The sequence below is a fragment of the Ruditapes philippinarum genome, unplaced genomic scaffold, assembly GCF_026571515.1.
Source record: "Ruditapes philippinarum isolate M1 unplaced genomic scaffold, ASM2657151v2 ctg357_1_1_1_1, whole genome shotgun sequence".
NCBI classification, from domain to species: Eukaryota; Metazoa; Mollusca; class Bivalvia; order Venerida; family Veneridae; genus Ruditapes; species Ruditapes philippinarum.
Genome location: NW_026862101.1, coordinates 89969 through 111316, shown reverse-complemented (window position 1 = coordinate 111316; position 21348 = coordinate 89969). Strand labels below are relative to the sequence as shown.

The following is a 21348-nucleotide window of genomic DNA, read 5'->3' as shown; positions in this document are numbered from 1 at the left end:
TAACATATATATACCTGGAAATCAGCTGATCCAAGCACTATTCTAAGTTTCCTCTTGGCGTCCAGGAATGCCAGACAATTCTCCAGATTATTCGGGTTGTAAAGTGGCGTAGTATCATCACTATCCTTCAGGGTCAACCTTCGTTCACGATCAGAGGGTGCGGGCTCGGAACTTGGAGTGCTTGTCAATATCGACTTCTTCCTGTACTTTGCTAATATGTCATCAGAAGTTTCTGGAGAAAAGAAAAATACCCTTAAAAATTTGTTACCATGACCATCTCCTGCTGTATGCAGCTTAAATTTTAAACTTGTCCCTGAAAACCTCTACATAAAGAAATACATGAAAAAGCCCTTATAAATTAAGGTTATGGTAGTCATACTGTAATGCTTTCTCGCCAAAAAGTTTTAACATAGCAAATCAGTCATTTCTGTTCTGGAACGTTATTTTTCCAAAATCTTGGATATTACATTACAATCACTCATTCCTTATTGATATGTACTAAAATCAGGTTATAAATGGTTGATATTTATTAAATACTGAAAATTGTGAAAAATAACGTTCCGGAAAAGACCAATTTATTACCATATTGGCCGATGATACAAATTTTTTTGGCAGCAAAACATTACAGTAAGTCTACTTTAATATTTCTTTTATATATTACCTTACCATAAAACTGTGGTAGCCTGGAATTCTATTTTTTATGAGCATAATGAATGTTTCTGCTATGTCTACATAGAGTTTTAATTGTGAACTTAATAACTTTTAACATTCCATGAAGCACATAAATATATCATAAAACCTAGAAATTGTCGTTGAACTGGATCAAACATGTCCATGACTGCATATAACAAGATACTTGTAAACCTTATGCTGATTACAACAAAGATGCGTCAATAATAAGAGTTCAAATATGACTGAGTTGTTGTCATATATTATTTAAAGAGGCATATACAAAAGCCTTGTTACAAATAAAATGATACAATGTTAATTAGAAAGTAGACTGTACCAGTTATAATAATGTTGGGTTCCGCTACAGCCCCACCTTTTGCAGCAGCAGCATCACCTTGACCATTGGCATCTGCCTGTATCAGACCTATATCTGTAACAACAAACAAATATGTCTTTTAATCATAGCATAATTTGTTTCTTTTTTTTTTGGTTTTTGTTGTTGCTTTTTGCCAATAACAGAGTTAGTATTAGTAGAGCTCTTATTTTTCCTCTACTTACACTTGCTACAACATTATCTGTTTCATATTAAGAGTGTAAACCAATGGCATAGGTCTCCCATCATACCCTTAAAGCAGCATGCTTCCAGATTCCTACTTATTTTCATAAAAATTTTGTAAATGTAAGAATATCTTTAGTAAATTTGCCAAATTACTAGAAATGTGTCCATAGGACACGGATGCCCCCACACGCCACTGTTCTGTCAATGTCAAATATTTTTTGGACTACATGTGCCACAAGTTGAAAACTAAAAATCAACAAAGGGCCATAATTCTGTTAAATTTGGTCGCAGCAAAAATTCCTTCCTTTACTACCATCTACACATTAAGGTTGTTAATCCCTGGAAGTTTAAGCAAAATCTGCCATCCGGTTTAAGAGGAGTTGCGTTCACAAAATTTCTACATAGTATATAATGAAAAAATCAACAAAGGGCCATAATTCTGTTAAATTTGATTGCAGCAAAAATTCCTTCCTTAACTGCCATCTACACATTAAGGTTGTTCATCCCTGGAAGTTTAAGCAAAATCTGCCATCCGGTTTAAGAGGAGTTGCATTCACAAAATTTCTACATAGTATAAAAGTGAAAAAATCAACAAAGGGCCATAATTCTCTAAAATTTGGTCGCAGCGAAAATTCCTTCCTTTACTACCAACTACACATTAAGGTTGTTCATCCCTGTAAGTTTAAGCAAAATCTGCAATCCGGTATAAGAGGAGTTGCGTTCACAAAATTTCTACATAGTATATAGTGAAAAAATCAACAAAGGGCCATAATTCTTTTAAATTTGGTCGCAGCGAAAATTCCTTCCTTTACTACCATCTACACATTAAGGTTGTTCATCTCTGTAAGTTTAAGCAAAATCTGCCATCCGGTTTAAGAGGAGTTGCGTTCACAAGATTTCGGGACGTACGGACGGACTGATGGACGGACTGACGGACAAGTGCAACGCTATATGCTCCCACATTGTGGGAGCATAATAATATAAACAAACTCAAAAATGTTTGTATTACCTGATGGGGCAGCCTCTTTCTCATGCCTGGCTCCCTTTTTCTTGATCCCTGTAATGTACATTGTTACACATTATACTAGACTATTTCATTCTTTTCATTATAAATGCAAAGGATTCCTCAAAGATATACTATGCTCATCTTTGTGTAAAACACTCTTATTGTAAAAAAATTTTGAAATCTAGTAAATTTCAATTGAGTATGTCTAATTTCAAAGTAAAAGAATGTACGGGAAGCTGCATTCTCAATTCAAGTAAAGATGGTCCTTTGTTGAAAAAAAAAACAACAAACAAAAAACCCCAAAAAACTGTCAGTTGTTTCTTTGTTGTTTTTTTTGTCACTACAATGCATATATCTTTATTGTGTCCACCTATAGTGTGCAGAGTTTAAAACATAACATATCTACTTTTTGTTAAATCAAAACAATCACATGAAATTTATATTTACAAAGAGACTGTGTAACAATTATTCCTATATTCAAATATCAAATTTGAGCATACTATATCTTTAACAAATAAGTAACTTTAGTTACAAAAGAAAATAACTGTAATAATTTTATTTGCCATTATAGCATAAAATCGGCTTTTTTCCCCTCTTTTGCCCATGTTATAACGGGACCAAAACCATGTGTTAACATAGTCACGCGCTCTTGTTATAGCCCGGTTTCACCTATGCGCAATACATACAGGGCCCAGTAAACAAACAAACAAAAAATGACGATTTGGCCTGTTTGCCGAAGAGAAATGCTTTTGTTATATTGAAATTTATTGATTCGAGGGCCTCAGTCGCATATTCCAGTAACTATGCCGGAAAAACGGCGTATAGACATCGGTGCTAATCTTGGTTGTCGCCCTTTCTAAGAAACAGACAGTTCAAATACAGTAGAATCTACCTGTCATTCAGTTTAACACTCCGATTAACTTACAAACCTAGATAACACAAAATTAATGAGAAAATGTTTTTTATTTATGTTAATGTTGATAAATGCTCTTTATATTTCTTTGAGAGAATAATGCTTAGTGCCTTATTTTTTTATAAACTTGTTTGCTTGAAAAAAAAAAACCGATTCGGATGTCACTTATCTTTTTTCTACCATCAATCTGAAATCACTCTAAGAATTTCTGAGGGTCATGTTTTGTCTTGGGTAGAGGGTAGAGTAATGTAACGTTTTTTTTTTCTTGAGATAATAATTCTCCAAAGGCCAAGCTTTGTTAAATCAATTAAAATTCAAAATTTCTTTCTGTTCCGAGAATTTTCCAAGTTGTTGGCCCCGGAGAAATGAAACGCATACGTAAAACATAGAATTGGATAAATACCGTCCAAGCACAAGAATTTAATGTAATTGTGTTTGGTGTAAACTATACATCACGAATCTGTTTGAAAATTTTATGCTATAATAGCGTCAACGCACGTTTATTTCGTGTTATAAAGTCTGCAGAGTCCCTCGGAACTGTTGGAACCAACCGTTCCTCGGGACTCTGCAGACGTTATAACACGGAAAAACGTGCGTTAACCCTATATTACAGTATTAGTCATATCCTACAATTTCAGGGCAGCAACTAAAACTGTCCATTTAGATATAAAATAAGTTTTCTTTGTAATGTACCCATTACTTCAAATTTAAACAAAACCTGTCTTTGTTCAGGAATCAAAATTATTTTTAACCATGGATAAAAAAGGTCCAATCGCTTGCTACAATTTTACAGACAAATCTTACAAAACTTAACCAAGGTGTGACAAAAAACCGACACAAATGCCAAAGCATGTGTGAACATGAAAGCTCACTCTATTCTTTGAAATGTCATGCTAATAAGACAAAATACATTATGTATTACTAATATTGCATGCAAGAAGAATTTTATGTTCCCTTTTGCAATAAAAACAACCATAGCCTATGTATAATAAGTCACTGTAACACTGTTTATCAAGCTGATCAAGTCTGCAAATGGCCATTTGGTTGAAACGGGAAGTAATTCATAGTTTTATTGGTTTTATTTTACAAGAGTAACCTTCCTTCTACATCATTCATCAGCAGGGGCTAACAAATAACAGCAATCATTCTGAGACAGCTCTTAAATGCCAACAAAAGGTTTAGGGTTTTGTACCCCAAGAGCTTTTCATTTAGAATTTGATTGTGTTGCTTTACAATTGCATAATATACTAGCTTATCAACACTTAATCAAGATACTAAATGTTTGTACAATAGTTATAACTACTTGGCTATTACTTGGCTATAAAGAATGTTCATGCTTGGGTATCTCATACAATAACATGTAATTGTATCATAGTTTGGAGACCTTTCTGTTGAAAATGTGTCAGAGTTAAATCGTATACATATACATGCACAGTGCGTTAACTGGAGTGCGGGTATTAGTTACCCGCACTCCAGAGTTTGCCCATTGATTGGCTCATTTTTGCCGGGGTTTACATATTGTGACGACAGAGAAAGGGAAAGCGACAGAAATGTCATATTCAGATGTTCGTTCATTGGTTCATTTTTGCCGGGGTTTCATATTGTGACAACAGGGAGCGTGCTTTTATGTTTGACTATGATACAAAAGAGAAAGAACACCAAAACACTCGGCAATCTGATTTATACTCGGGGGCTACGCCCCCTCGTACAAATCAGATAGCCTCGTGTTTCGGTGCTCTTTCTATTACCAATTCATAATGAAAAAAAAACACGCTGGTTAATTTCAATAACCTTCAAATGATTATACTATTATGAGTATATTCAATTATAATACATGTATTAAATGCATGCATATAATTTTGTTCAGTCCTTTATATAAAATATAGATTTATACACTATTACAAGGCTCCTTTAAAATTTTGGAGCAACCAATTCTGTCAATGCAATCAGGTCATATGGCAACTTTCCAGCTTTACAGGTGGCGGAATACTTCAGTTGCCCCTCCGTGCATTATTTCAGGCACACACCATAATGGGCAACTGAGTATAACCACTAATGTTCAGAAAGCTACATGTAGCTGGATAGCTTCCTCAAATCAGAGAATCCAAAGTCCCTATCAATATGCAAACTCCATTCAAGACTTTACATACAAGTCTTTGTGTGTGTGTGTTTGGGTTTGTTTACCCTCGCCACCGGAAAGAGACCATATGGGCGAGCATATACTTCATTTATAACCTTTTAAAAAGGGGGAGCTGATGTTTAATTACTTATTGTTATATCCGTACATGTGTTTATGTGCATACCATATCCCCCATGACAGGGTAGTCTCTACGTACAACCTCTGCCATTGGAGGAAGATGGGGCAATCCCATACTAAGATTAAGAATTCTAAAATTAAATTATTAAAAAGCACTTATTTTAAAATTGGCCAAGACGTTTATAGTAGTTACCGTCTTTTATAACAGGCCTATCTAATATTTAGTTTAACTAAAAAATTTTAAAATATTACCTATAATTGTAGAGTTCGCATACTTGCGAAGAAGGTATGTCAGGAACGTTTTCTGACCAATTCAATGTGGGCTGTCTATTATTTATGTTGGTTTCTATTTACATGTTATAAACCGTATACATTGGGATGCATATTATTAATTACATGTTTGTAATTAGCAGAGTTTGTTTTAAAATTTTGTAAATTTTGTAAGTTTTACCGAACACCCGCTTTATAAAGTTAATTTTGATTGGTTTAGAGAGGATTGCCTCCTTTGTTCTCATTGGCCGAAAATTCTCTGTTTACAAAATAAGGAGGTCATTTGTGATCAATTTGCAAATTTTCTTAATTTTTCGGATTGACCTATATCGACAAGTTTGTCGCGCGAACGTGATAGAGATTTAGCAGTGCCCGTTGCATCCAATGTATACGTGTTTTTACCAACTTTATTTCAAAATTAAAACAAATATGATAGTTAAAAATGTGGTGGAAACGGCCTTATCTATTTATCACTGTCTCATGGTCTATAAATTATAATGCATCTAGATATCACACATAATAATTAATCTTCTATTACTTGAACAATTCATAGAAGAATAAGAGAAAATCTAAGTCCCAAATATGGCTAATAATAATAACTTGGTTACCCATAATGTGATGAGATAGTCTTTATGTAACATATTTAAGAAAATCTCATGCTTGAGTGAACCCGTGATAAACGTATTGCTCCATATGGGGGCACGGGTTCACGTTTACTAGTATTAAGGATACTAGTTTATATATACAGGAATAAAAAAGATAGATAATAAATAACACGGGGCGGGGGCAAAGGGATATATTACAATATGGAGTCTTTTTTGACATTATGGGTAATCTGTAGCCAGCACCTCCCAATTTTGATAATAACCATGAGACTGTATGATAAAAATAGTCTAGTGCACAGCCTATTTAAGAAATTATTCAATTAAAATTACATAGCAATAAAATTACAAAATAAATAAATAAATAAACTTCTCAATAGCACCGTTTCACGGCCACTTATTAGGGCCACTTTAAAAATAAACACTTAAAATAGGTTTTGTACACTTTATACAATGGCCTGTGCACCGACTCAAAAATTTAAAACGTAAAAATATATGGTCGAAACTTACATACAGTATCCTATACTGTAGTATATAACTTAGGCAACTACCTCTCGCGTAATGTTAATATGTTCGCGTCTTAACCTAATACATCAAAAAGTTTTGTCTAGTTAGACTACCTTGTATTTATCTTGTAAAGTTTCATTTTACGGCATTGATTATATCTTAATACACTCATCTTTTTGCTGGAGAAAATGTGAGCTCGCGGACCACGCACTAATAAATCACTCAAACCTTTATCAGAATCGGATAGATGGACCAACCACCACATATAATGATGTTAAACGAGACGAAAAGTATTTTAAATTTACGAAAATAGAAGAGAATAAACCTTTTACTGTACACGATAGTTGTGACCAATCATATTGTTGTATTCTGTTATTTAGAGAATACTTCATTTTCATTGGTTGTTAGAAAATACCATAGAAGAAAATAAGAAAAATTTTCTTCGCGATTACCTTAGTTTATGAGCCCATAATTTTGATAATGGGGACATATTTACAAAAAAGACCATTGTTTTACAATGTCCAGCATTATTATTTAATGAAAAAGTGTTTGGTTTTGTCAGATCTTATTCATATTATAAGATCTGATACCCCATTTTCTTCTTTTCGTGTTGGATAGAAAATGAGGTGAATTAACCTATTGGATACGTCAATTTGTACATTCGATAAATTTTTATTCTGATATTGAAATATCTAGAAAATTGTTTTCTACAATGTACGTTATATGTATTAAATGATAAAATATTCCAAAACATTATATCTGATCTATACAATCAGATCTGATATGGCATTTTCATACAAGTCTTAGATCAAGATTATCATAATATATTAATACTAATATGCAAGGAGTATAAAGTCTCACATATATAGTGACATACAAATAAACATATATGTTATCAAGTCAAATTACATGTACATAATATATAAATGCAAGAATATATAAAGTAAAATTATGGAAAAAAAAACAAACATAAAGAAAAACCACATGCAATACAATTGGGATACATTCAGTTACTGATATAGGCACAAAATAATACAGTGTTTATCTGTCTGTTTGTTACCTGCAGCTGTCTGAGATGTGGCATCTACAACTATTCAAACAATTTTTTTTGTTGTTACTGCAAAATCATTATTATATTTGGGGCACTAATTTCACAAGTTTTGATGGATATGTCTACAAAATTTCATTTTATTTGCTGAAGCATATACATTAGTTGCAATTCACTTTTTTTAGTAAAAATAGACAATCCACAAATTTAAGAACACCCATTAAAAATCTCCTTTGCATGAAAACCAAACCATGAAATTTCATGCTATTGAAATCAAGTAATTTCACAGTACTTTATTTTCTAAGTTGCATTATACTTCTTGGTCAAAAAGCGACTGGGTTTTACCGGTGGAAGAAGATCTCATTTGCCATACTGAGCACATTTTTCTGCTTTAAAGGATTTAAATACCATGTAGTATATAACTTTAATTCAGACATCCTAAAAGAACAGTAAGCATTGTTTAAACTTATTTTTCTGCATTCAATCACACCAAACAAACAAAATAATGACACATACCTTTGTGTATCTTATCTTTGAATGTTTTAAACAGTCCCCCCTTTTTGCCAGGGGTGGGGACTTCCCTCTCCTTAGGGATTCCGGAAAATTAATAAAGAAAAAATTTATTTTTAAAAAAACCCTCATAAAGCCAAATAAAAAAAATACATAGACATAAAAGTCGTAAAAAAAAATTTCACTATTTAATGTTGTCTTCATAATAATTTTAATCTAAAACCTACAATCTTTTTATGTGCAAAACCCAAAAAACATCTTGTTTATTTTTTAAAAGCATCATTTTGTAAACATTTAGCCATTATCAAAGTCAGTTTAATTATTGAGCCAGGCTTTAACCATATGTTACTTGTAGGTCAATCATTTAATTCATAACCTTATTATCAAGCATTTACTGCTGGCTCGGGTAAAAAAAGCATTCCCCCCCCAAGGCCAAAAAAAAATTTTATTCTCTGACCATAACACAAAAAGTTATCATTAATTCTAGTAGCATCTATATTGAGTATGTACCTTCTGAAACAATATTTTTAGATACCTTTATTATATTTGTTTTAATTTCTTTTTTATTTATATATATCAATAATTTTCTTCTCTTTTTTTTCTTTTTATGTTTGATTATACATATAGACTATCACAGTTTTTAAAAATTAGGCAACACTTTATTATTCAAACATTATGGAATGAAATGAGTTTTCTGCTTAACAGCAACCCAAGAGCTAGTTATTCCCATCTGAGTGACAAAGCCCGGTGGTTTGGACCCTCTATTCTGCACATTTACATACAAAATATTTTCATTAAAAAATTATTATGAAGCCTTGTCATGACCAAAACCAAAAAAACCATAAGTTTGGATTTTGCGGGCCCAACAATTTTCCCCAGGACTGCCTGCGCATCCGCGCAGTCTGATGTCAGGATCCATTTCTGTTCGCTATCAGTTTCTCTATTTTTAATAGGGTTGGTAAGCGAACAGCATGGATCCTGATCAGACTGCGCGGATGAAAACTGATATATTCATTTAGCACTTTTTACTTTACAGTAGCCTATGAATTTACAAACTTCATTTATAACAGCAAAATGATGTCATCTCAAAAAGATGATGCGCAGGAATGACATTATTTTATATTTAGGCATTTGACTTGTCTTACACAGGGAATGTAAGACAGGGTGTGAACAGTAGATAATCCTGTCTGATATGCAAGAAAAAATCAGATCTTTATCAATTACTAAGCTCCTTTACCATCTTTTTGTTTTCTCTGAAATAATTAAATAAATATTTCCATTACCTTATCATCAACTCTTTGTTGGTTATTATCTAGACTGGATCTATCCCCATCATCTTTGGACAGACTGGATCCAGACGATTTATTACTGTCCGAACTTCCTCGTCTTTTCGTCTGTCTGTCTGAGTGTAGATAAATATCACAGGCACTGTTCACATCTCCCTTTTCCTTGATACCGGACGAAGGAAGGTCAAATTTAAACTGACTAGAATCATTCTCGTTTGATACGGATATCAATGGCTCACTGGCAGAATTTTGTTGAAAGTTTGAATTCGTAAACTTTTGAAACGCGTGCCCCGATGGTGGACTAGTGGCTCCCTCTAACAGATCGCCACTAGCCATAGTATTATCATCCTGTGTTAACGGGTCAAAAAGACTAAGTGCAGCTGAGAAACGGTTTTCATCAACGTTCATGTTTTGCTGCTCCGACAACTTGACGTCTCCGGATTCCACAGAATCTATGTACTGTGTTGAACCTACTCCCGAGTCTTTCGACAATGGTCTATTTTCTTCCGCCATATACAGGCCATTTTGTATATCACTAAAATTTTCTTTCAGTTTTAAATTTGATACATTTTTCCTATTTTTCTTATCACTTCTTGCGATTTTTTGTTACAAAATCGCGTTTTTGGTTCTAGACCTTGATGTCGAAAGAAAGGAACCTGCTTATTAGAACCTTAAATTTTTAAATTTTTTCCAATTCTCATTGGGACTTTTTACTATAGGATTCTGTAGCACTCATTGGTTTTAGGGTTTTTAAATAAAAAACTACAATCTATTTCTATTGGGTGAATTTGGGGTTTTAACCCCCACTATCATGCCCCTTGGGCCCTGGGACGAAACCACGGGGAAAGGGGGCCCCTTTTTTTCTTTTTTAGGAAAAAAAAATCAATTTTGATCCATTTTGGAAAAAAATATTTTTCTGGGGGAGTTTTCCCCCTTTGGGCCCCTTGCGTTTCGGCTTCCACGCTATGTCAGAAAAAAAACACGTCAAAAAATTGGGGACTTTCTGAAAATTTTCAGACGTTTCGGAAATTTTTCCCCCCCCGCCAAATTTGTTCCCCCTGCTTGGGGAAAAATGTCACCGTTTTTGGCCTTTATTTGGGGCTTTGGAAAACCTTTCAAAAAAAATTTCACTTTAAATTTAAGGGCACATTTATACACAAAAATTTCTTTTAAAATTCCACCACCATTTTTCCCTTTAAAGTAAAAAAATTTCTGGGTTTTTCACATAAAAAAACCCAATTTATTCAAAATAAGAACAATTCGCTGGAAAGAGAAAATTGGTAACACAAATGAATGCTTTCCATTGTCTCTATGACAAAGCTTAAATACGAGAGAAAATAGAGGAAAATCTATTTTTATCCTTGATGGCCTTGAGCCAATCATTCTGAAACCTAAGAACATGAAATTTATCATAATATAAAATATCTAATACAACAGTCAATAAATGATGGTGCATCAAAAGCAGTAAGTCTGACAGAAAGACATCGTAACAACACCCACCCACTCTCTCTCTCTCACTCCAATTATATACACCCACTTCTCTTCAGTTATATGCCCCCATTCCCCTCCACTTCTCTCCAATAACGTGTCCCCACTTCTGTCTAATTATATGCCCTCCATTCCCACTCCTCTCCAATTATATATTCCCACATCCCAATTCTCTTCTATTATATGTCCCCATGCCCACTTCTCCCAAATTATATGCCCCCACATCCGACTTCTCTTCTATAATATGCCCCCATGCCCACTTCTCCCAAATTATAATATTATGCCCCCACATCCCACTTCTCTTCTATTATGTGCCCCCATCTCTCCAATTATATGCCTCTACCCCCCCACTTCTCTCCAATTATATGCTCCCACTTCTCTCCAATTATATGCCCTACCGAAAATTTTCTGAAAGCATGAAAAGATTCTCACCAGAAGCAAGGGGAGTAACTTCATTTCCCTCAGTGCCATCACATTCACTCCTCACATCATCTAAATTACTTGCGGTCTCGGCCATACTGCTCATGTCGTCAAACTCAGAGAATGTTTCCGCCTGTTTCTCTTCGTTATCAGAGGCGAGTACATCTGTACTCCATGCATCACTTGCTGTTTCTGAGATCTCCGATACTCTCTGTAAAATAACACAATGATAACTACAATGAATTTTGGATACTCTTTGTAAAATTGTAAAATAAAGAAACAATAACTTACAATTGTGTAAATTAAGGTAGTCATACTGTAATGCTTCCTTCCAAATAACTCTAACTTTAGCCAACAGTGTACCCAATTGGTTATTTCCTGTACTTTATTTTTCCAAAATCTTGGGACATAGGATTATTTACAATCATTCATCCTTTATCGCTATGTACTAAATTCTGGTTATAAACAGTAAAAATTATTGAATACCGAAGATTGTGAAAAATAATGTTCCGGGAATGACCAATTTATTACGATATATGCCAAAGCTAGAAATTTTTTGACGGGAAAGCATTACAGTAAGACTACCTCAGTGATTAATCTAGATGTGCGTCGTGCGTAAAATACGCATAAAAATCGAAAAAGACGCACAGTTTCAAAATATGTGCGTTCAATTTGACGCATGCAAATCAGGTAGTTTATAATCCAAAATATCAAGATAAGTGATTTCTATGTACCATTTGATTACTTTATTGATTATTTGTGAAATAATTTTTCAATTTCTTCAGTTGAATAATTTAATTTCCGATGATTATAGGTGCAAGACTAATCCCCCATTTGCTTGAAACATTAAATCCCAAGCAATTGTTGTGTGTGATCGGTAACCGCCCATTATCGGCATTAGCCAATCAGAGAGTCTATTTTGCTTGAGAGCGAATCGCCTACAATGGTGAAATATGCAGAGATCTGCCTGCGCCATTGGCGCTAAAAATGAGAATGGCACAGGAAAATCGTCAGCAAAGGGCCAAGGGCGCATCTAAAATCTGTGCCAGACTTATATTGTATGTTATTTACTCATCCAGACAAAACTGGTACCAACAGCAACAGGTTACCCATTCCCCTGTAATTACGTTTATCCATTTCCCTATAGCATTTTCCAAGCTAACTACTTACTTTATCCCTTTCACACACAGATAAGCATTTCTACTGCCGCATTTCTACTACCGTAAATTTAATCCAATAAAGCAAACAAAAAATCATTAATCTACTTAATATTTTAAATAATTATTGGTAACTGAAAACAGGTATGTATATTAACATATATACCTGCTGAAAAAAAAGTGTTGCTATTTTAAGAAATGCTGTAAGTTACGATTTCCCCTAAGGTCACTCAAGTTCACGCGGAGTGTAAAAAAAAAAAAATAAAAAGATGTCTATTACGTCATCAGAATATTTGACAGGGTGATTAACCAATCAGGGAAACATTGTGCATGACTTTTTTTCATGATCAAAAGGTCTGTCTGTGTATGCTTTCTACACAGAGGCATAGAAGGAGCAATAAAAGTCGTCAGTATGTATGCAGTGTGACAGGGACATTTTGTGCAAATTGCGAACAATTAAAATGGATAATGCACAGTATTAGACATAAGTAGTAAGAAAATATAAATTATGCAAATTAGATTTTTGAGCAGCCAATAAAAATTGTTTTTCCTGCAATTAATATTAGTACAAAAAATAACCTTTTTTATACACTTTAATTACTTAATCACTTGTTCTAAAAACATGCAAATCATGTCAAGGATCTGCTATTAAAAAAAAATTTCTGCTGAGACGCATTTATTTTGCTACATGACTCATTGATTTCAAACATGTGCGTCATCCGACGCATTGTAAGGAATTTCTAGATTAATCACTGCTACCTTAAGTCACTTTCCTGTAGCACTGCTGGAATGCCAGCAAGTTATATGGTGACTTTAAAGCTGAGCCTTGCCACCTGCCCCACCCCCTCCCCCTCATCATTTCAAAAATACACAAACACATAAAAAAAAGAATTTGTTTTTCTGGTATTTACCTTAATCTTAACATGATTTAAATGTCATATTTATGTCTTCAATCCTGCTCCACCTAATCAACTTTCCTGGATAACTAACCAGTGATTACCAATTTCTCAGCAACTGACAGACTACTTATCCCACACAATTTCTAATGTCTGAGATCAATGGTCATTGTGAAATTTTGCTTGAAGATCCAACCAGTGACCCTACGCTATCTCTATTGAGCTAAACAGGCCAACTTTTTCTGGATTAAGGCAGACCTTAGCTACCTTTTTCCCTACATTATTTCAAACATACTCTAATGAACATTGATGGAAGTGTTGCATCAAGTAACTGTCTTTCACAACACCATATCTTTCCAGCACTGCTATATATAATATATAAAGAATATTGAATGAGTGTAGGTTTAATACTAAATTTATTGAACAAGGTGAATAAAACCATATTATGCGAGCCTCCCTGGCAAGCATAATATTGTTTTTTTCAACAGGTTCAATACATTTAGTATCATGTCTACACTATTATATTCTATTAAATACACATATCTAAAATTACAACAGTGAACTGTTAAAAGGAATCTTTTTATTGACGTGCCTATAGTGTAACGCTAACATAAGCACGTTTTATGCTATGTTTTTGTATAAAACGCAAATGTCAGTGTTATTACACTAGTGTAATATTGTTTTTATTAAATGGCTTTATTACATTTCTGCACTTCGGTTAACGTGATAAATAAATGGATATTTACCTCAGCAAGCAGATGCTGTCGCACCATTTCCTCAGCTATTTCTTCTAATCTGACAGACTGGTTACCTTCTGGAGGCTCAGAATCACTGGCTAACACATCAGTACTCCATGTGTCACTAACAGTTGATTTTAAATCATCTGTAATGGTTTAACTATACAGTTTTTCCTGTCTTCATGAACATAAAGCCTTAAGTGTACTATGTTTTATGTCCCCCTGAGTCAAAAGGCTTTCATCTTAACCAATTGACTAATGCATCACTAACAGACCATTAAAACTGTGGTAAAAACAATTAAATATTTATTTTTTTGTAAAAATATGTTTTTGTTTGGTTTTTATGCCCTTTTTTATGCATTTTTTGGTCATATCTTTGCAGTTAGTTGCCAAGATCGGCTTTTCTGGATATGTAATTATTAAATATCAATTCAAAATAATTTCTGAAATCAGCTATGAGAGACAAATAACCAATAAGACTCAATGTTTAAGATCGATTGTAATTTCGCCTCACCCTACTAAGCTAAGCAGGGGTATTTCCAAGTAAAACAACAGTACAGACTTCTATGGCCATATTATATATATCATATTCAAAATGAGTCAAGTGTAGATACTAAAAGATAAAACTAAGAAAATTAACTTACAGTCCAGTTCCTTGATTTCGAATTTCCCAAACTTCTCCGTGACATCTTCTCTATTCTTCTTTTGCACAGTTTCAGGCAAGGCAGGTTGTGGATGAGACACTACTTCTTGCTCACTCTCGGCCTGAGAAAGGGGCGTGTCACGACCACTCCCACTGATGTTTGGTGTGCCCCGCCCACTAACATTTGCTGATATCATATCAGAGAAGTTATCATTGTCATCATCGTTCTCTAAATCTTGTGAACCTACAGAGTGGCTTGATGCTCCTTCTGATATAGCTTCTGGAATGTCACTTGTGTTACCTACGTTAGAATAAGGAAATAAATCTGTGACAAATAATCCCTTCCTAAAATATTTTTTTACAGAGAAAGACCTGCCACGAATATCCTCAAACAGGTTTGTACTGTAGCTTGCAATTATCACTACCATTTATGAACAGACTCAAATAAACCGAGCCTGCAACATTTTGGCATTCTGTAGGGATAATGTTTTTCTCTATTTTGAAATCAAAGAACATAACAAGAGATATAACACAAAAAGTAAGTGGAGCAGCAGTCCAATGGTAGAACATGCACATCAGGATGGAAAGGTCTAATGACTGAGCCTTACTGCAAACTCATTTTCTTTATCAAAATGTTGCCACTAGAAGTTTGACATTGCTATTATCAATGCTATACCATATTGTAAAAAAACCCGACAAAGTTGCTTCACAAGTGCAGAAAAACAATAAAGTCTTTAATTAATCTGATGAGTGCAAAGTGTATGAAACTGGCCATAAAGACACAATTTCTGCCCTGAACTCATTATCCAGTCATTCTTTTTCATCAAAAATTTTGTTAAGCAAGTATTTTGCTTAAGCCAGTGCTAGGGGGGCATGAACAGTTACTTGCATTTTCCAGTACCGTCAATCAAACCGAGCCTTCAACATTTTCAACTTTGTCATTTTAGCATTCTTTAGGGATTCCATCATTCTCCATTTTACTTCTTCGGACTGTTAATAGGTAAAGTACCTAAGATTAAGATTTAAATCGTAGACTTCATAATGTGTACTGCCAAAGGTACAGTAAAAAGACTCTCTAGTCACCTTGTAACAAGAAGTAAAGCTATGAAGATGGTCAACACATTCTTGGTTTGAAACTTGTTTAAGACAATTAAATGCCTTCAACCTTTGCCTTTTATGAAAAACACGAAAGAAATAGTTGTCAAACTATTACCTATAGATTCCTGGTCATGTGACAGTGAGAATCTCGTCCGTTTCTCCTGTATTTCAACAGGTCCCACTTCAAAACCCCCCTGAACTGTCTGATATTTCACTCTCCTGCGTTTATTTTCTTGTTCACAAGATAAAACCTACAAAAGAAATATAACAATTATTAATATGTTTTTTTGTAATGAAAATAACTTACAGTGATTAAGACTCAGAGGCAAATAAACTGAGAGTACTTTTATTTGAAATCATTTTCATATCAGCTAATTTGTAAGGTTAAGTGTGTAGCATCCACTTTTCAGTCATTACATATTTTTTTACTTTTTTTCCTAAAAATTGATTAATGGTTTTGTCCAGACGATTTTCCAACTATTTCTTAGCATATAAATTAATCATCTTTTGCATATTTTTCTGTGAAGTTCCATTAAAGAGCATTAAAACAGTGAATTTGTTTGTTTGTTTCTTTTTACGCCTTTTCCCAACAGTATTTCAGTCATATAGGCGGGTAGTTTCATAACCATCGTTCCTGGAGAGTTACACCAGTACTAGACTACCTTCCTCCGTGCTAAACTACCAAAGCATCTCCCAGGGATCGAACCAACGCCAGAGAGGTAAATGGATTAGAAGTCATTAACTATAACCCCTCGACCACGGAGGCAGTCTTAAAACATTGAAACTTCAGTGTAATAAAATAAGCTTAACAAAAAAAGTACATAAAATACCACAAAAAAACTCTACACTCTTCATTATAAATTCATAAACAAAACAATGATGTCACCATAGAAAAATTTCAGAAAAAAAAACCCCAACATTATGACTCACCTTTTGTTCGGACATCATACCGGGACATTCTAAGTCATGACCGAGAGATAAGACGAGAACATCTTCCATCTGATTGGTGGGCTGTGCTTCCGGTGTATCTATAGACATTGATGATATGCTAGCAGTTTCATCTGACACGTGACTGATCTGACTCATCACTGAGGCAACAGACATCTTTTTCTTACCTAGATAATCATACAAGTCATGTTATATTCATTAAAGTTATCAAACTTGTTAGCTGTAAAATCAGTCTATTTTGCAATTGATTTAGTTTCACAAGTTGAAATTTTCACAAAGATCAGTATCTAAGTATCACAATAATTTAACACAACTGGAAGCAGAAATTCACTAATATTTATCCTCACCAATAAGTCCAAAAAGATGATTATGAGAGTCCCAGATTTTGGCCTTTAGTAATTAGAATGTACTCAATTCTTCAGAACATTTTATTTATTATTTCAAACTTCTAAAAATGAAAATTTATTACATATGTCCTTGAAGAATTATTCTAGGAAAAGTGATAAGCTTGATTTCCAATCCATATATATATATTGTCATGTAAAATGATACATGCTTGTAACTTGCTAAAAAAACATGTTTAAACTAATGAGTAATTAATTTTATGAAAAATAAAGGATAAATGTCATATGGCAACTTATAAACTCCTATTTGGTCAAGGAAACCTACACATGTCCAAATGAGCATCATTTCAGGCTCAGCAAAACGCTTGTAGCATGATCACAAAGCTTTTGCAAGCTAAATACAATGTAGTTTGTAATAAAAAATTCATCCTCTGTATTTAAAATCAAGATTTTTTGTAATGAACATTACTCAGATAACATTACATGGGGAAATTAACAACTAAACAGTGACACATATTCGTACTGGAGATTTATGTCATAGTATCACGAAAGTCTCCCATCAATAATGCTCGGTAGATTTTAAGTTAAGTAAACACTACTATGTGTGGTATAGCAACCTTATAACTAAAACAAGAGTGCCATGATGGCCCTGAAGTCCTTCACCTGTATATAGCTCCCCCTCCCCAGCAGGGCCGATTTTAACCCAAGGGCTTTTATTTGAACAAACTTGGTAAACACCCATAAGAAGATGTTTCATGCTAAACATCTAAGCTCTAGCTCATTGGGTTTTTTTAAGTTTTTACTATACACATATAGTTAATAAATGACACCCCTTGGGCGGGGCCAGTTTTGACCCCCGGGCTTTTATTTGAACAAACTTTGTAGACACTTACTAGAAGATGTTTCATGCTTAATACCTAAACTCTAGCTATTTGGGTTTTTTCAAAGAAGATTTTCAAGTTTTTGCTATACACATATAAGGAAAATCAATGACCCCCGGGGCGGGGCCAATTTCGACCCCAGAGCTTTTATTTGAACAAACTTGGTAGACACTCATTAGAAGATGTTTCATGCTAAATATCTTAGCTCTAGCTCTTTGGGTTCTTTAAAAGAAGATTTTTTAAGTTTTTACTATATGCATATAGGGAAAATCAATGACCCCCTGGGGCGGGGCCAATTTTGACCTCGGGGCTTTTATTTGAACAAACTTGGTAGACACTCATTAGAAGATGTTTCATGCTAAATATCTTAGCTCTAGCTCTTTGGGTTCTTTAAAAGAAGATTTTTTAAGTTTTTACTATATGCATATAGGGAAAATCAATGACCCCCTGGGGCGGGGCCAATTTTGACCCCAGGGCTTTTTATTTGAACAAACTTGGTAGACACTCACTAGAAGATGTTTCATGCCAAATATCTAAGCTCTAGCTCTTACGGGTTTTTAAAAGAAGATATTTAAAGTTTTTTCTTTCGGTTGCCATGGCAACCAGAGTTCTGCATGGAATTAAATTCTTTGAACAATTTTTAAAGGTGACCACCAAAGGAACATTCCTGTACAGTTTGGATGAAATTGGCTTAGTGGTTTATGAGGAGATGTCATTTAAAGTAAAAGTTTACGGATGGACGGACGACGGACAGACGCCGGACGGAAAGCGATCACAAAAGCTCACCCTGTCACTTTGTGACAGGTGAGCTAAAAAGATGTCACAGACCTCTGCTTTGCGAGGGTCAATTATTTCAGGCACAGGAAAAAAATCAGAACTTTCATCTTACTTCGACACATCAAGAAAGTCCCCTAATCGAAGTTTGACACATAGAAGTTTCACTGTAGATATGATCCAAGCACCAAATTAAAATTCTTACTCATATTACTCAACTTACCTCTCCCTTTTTTCTGAGTGACAGGGGTACCAGGTGGGGTGTTGGAGGATGGGGAACCAATCATAGACAGAGGGTTCTGTATAGGTGTCTGTAGTGTGACAATTACCAGCGATGATAACAGTTCATCGAGACATTTCTTTTCTGTGCTGTCCTCTACAAATGGTAGAGCAGACCGCAGGAAGGATACCTGAAATAAGACAGAACATTATCTACAGCATTCAAGATATGTAAAGTTGATCAATTTTTTTCAAATTGCTTGAATACAGGGCATAAATTGTTGATCCAAATTTCAAATTGCTTGAATACAGGGCATGAATTGTTGATCCAAATTTCAAATTGCTTGAATACAGGGCATGAATTGTTGATCCAAATTTCAAATTGCTTGAATACAGGGCATAAATTGTTGATCCAAATTTCAAATTGCTTGAATACAGGGCACAAATTGTTGATCCAAATTTCAAATTCCTTGAATTCAGGACATGAAGTGTTGATCCAAATTTCAAATTACATGTACTTGAATTCAGGGCATGAATTAAGTCTAACTGAAAAATTTCAAGTAATTGTATAGCCCGTTATGTAATTCTCCCAGTTGTCATTTTTGTACTATAACACATGCAGTTGCATATACTGCACATAGTTAACTGATTGGCTATCTTTATAAATAATTTATTACTTAACGTATTTGTTTTCCTGGTTATGAGGGACAATAACTACAGATGTAACTTTGTTTCAACAAACAAGGTCAATTCTTAACATAATCATGCAAAATTGCATCAGATAAACAAGAGCTGTTAGTGTAAGAGTTATGGATCTTAGACAGTGACCTCTTACTATGCTCTCAAACAAGTGTCTGAAGTTTCAACCAATTCCATTCAACTAGATTTGAAGCAACCAACTTTGCTTGCAAAAACTTAACCAAAGTTTGACACCGACACCAGACTTTTCTTTAAATAATCAAGCTAAAAAATTGTTCTCTGCATTTGATTCAAACTCACATTATCTTGCGTAAGAAAGTAAATAAATAGATTACTCCAGGCTGTTGAGCCATTTCCATGATAAGTTGACTGTTATCAGAGAATATTTTTATAGCAATATTGCTATTGTTGTGAATTCAAGACTAACATTTATCTTATTTTTGGCTGCAAAAAAAATCATATCAGAAATATCATTTAAATGTTTATCACATACCCGTGCCGCTTTTGCAACTCAATAAAAATGGTATTGTGCGGCCATGTATATAATTATTTTGACATGACAATATTTGCGTTATACAAACATAGTGTAAATGCGCAATAAGTTTAAGCGTTACACTATATGCATGTCAATGAAAAATGATTCTTTTTCACTTTAAACAGTCTTTATTTTGGGTATGTGATAAATAGAATATTAAATTCGTGTAGGTTCATCACTGAATTTATTTAATTTGTTAAATAAAATAATATTATGCTCGCCAGAGGCTCACTTATAATAATTTTAGTCAACTTGTTCAATAAATTCAATATTGAACTTACACTCACTCAATATCCTCTATAGTAATATACTCACTAGAGTGTTGAGGTGAGACAACTGTATAAGGGACGAGGTTCTGGTTAAACAAGGTAACTGAGCACTACTGACTGATGGAAGCTCCGCCCCTATACCATCGAGCAGTGAATCCAGCAATGTCGACATGCATCCCTATAAATAGTAACAAAATATATTGATACAAATATATACATGTAGTAAAAAAAAAAACTTGTGTATAAATTAAGTGCTGAAACAAGAAAGTGAATGGTTTTTTAGACTTTATCCCTTTCAAAATTTACATTTTTTTTAAGATTCATTTTTTAAGAATAGTGCAATATTTAAAACATTACTAAGAAAGGTCCATTTTAGAGATTTAGCTGGTTAAGTGTTGAGGCTAGCCTTTAATGACATGTTGCCATGGACACCAATTTAACTAGGAACTTACCTTTTCAAATTTACCATACAGATCATGCAGTTTAGGGTCTATCTCTTCCCACTGTGATATTGCCAGCACCTGTATAATCTGTGCCATCTGCATCAAGTTATGCCTTGCTATATGGCTGAAAACAAAAGTACAACACATTCATGAGCACATATGGTCAATAT

General features: G+C 34.1%; 1 protein-coding gene across 1 annotated transcript; it reads right to left on the bottom strand.

The window, feature by feature from the left end:
• Positions 1-11509: 11509 nt before the first annotated feature.
• On the bottom strand, positions 11510-21274 carry LOC132717915 (GTPase-activating protein and VPS9 domain-containing protein 1-like). The gene is made up of 8 exons (XM_060701498.1): positions 21188-21274; positions 20782-20913; positions 19237-19423; positions 16997-17181; positions 16182-16317; positions 14970-15269; positions 14335-14471; positions 11510-11746 (listed from the first exon to the last, which is right to left on the bottom strand). The coding sequence occupies exons 1-8, from the start codon at positions 21272-21274 to the stop codon at positions 11510-11512; spliced, it is 1401 nt and encodes a 466-aa protein (XP_060557481.1).
• Between the last annotated feature and the right edge of the window lie 74 nt (positions 21275-21348).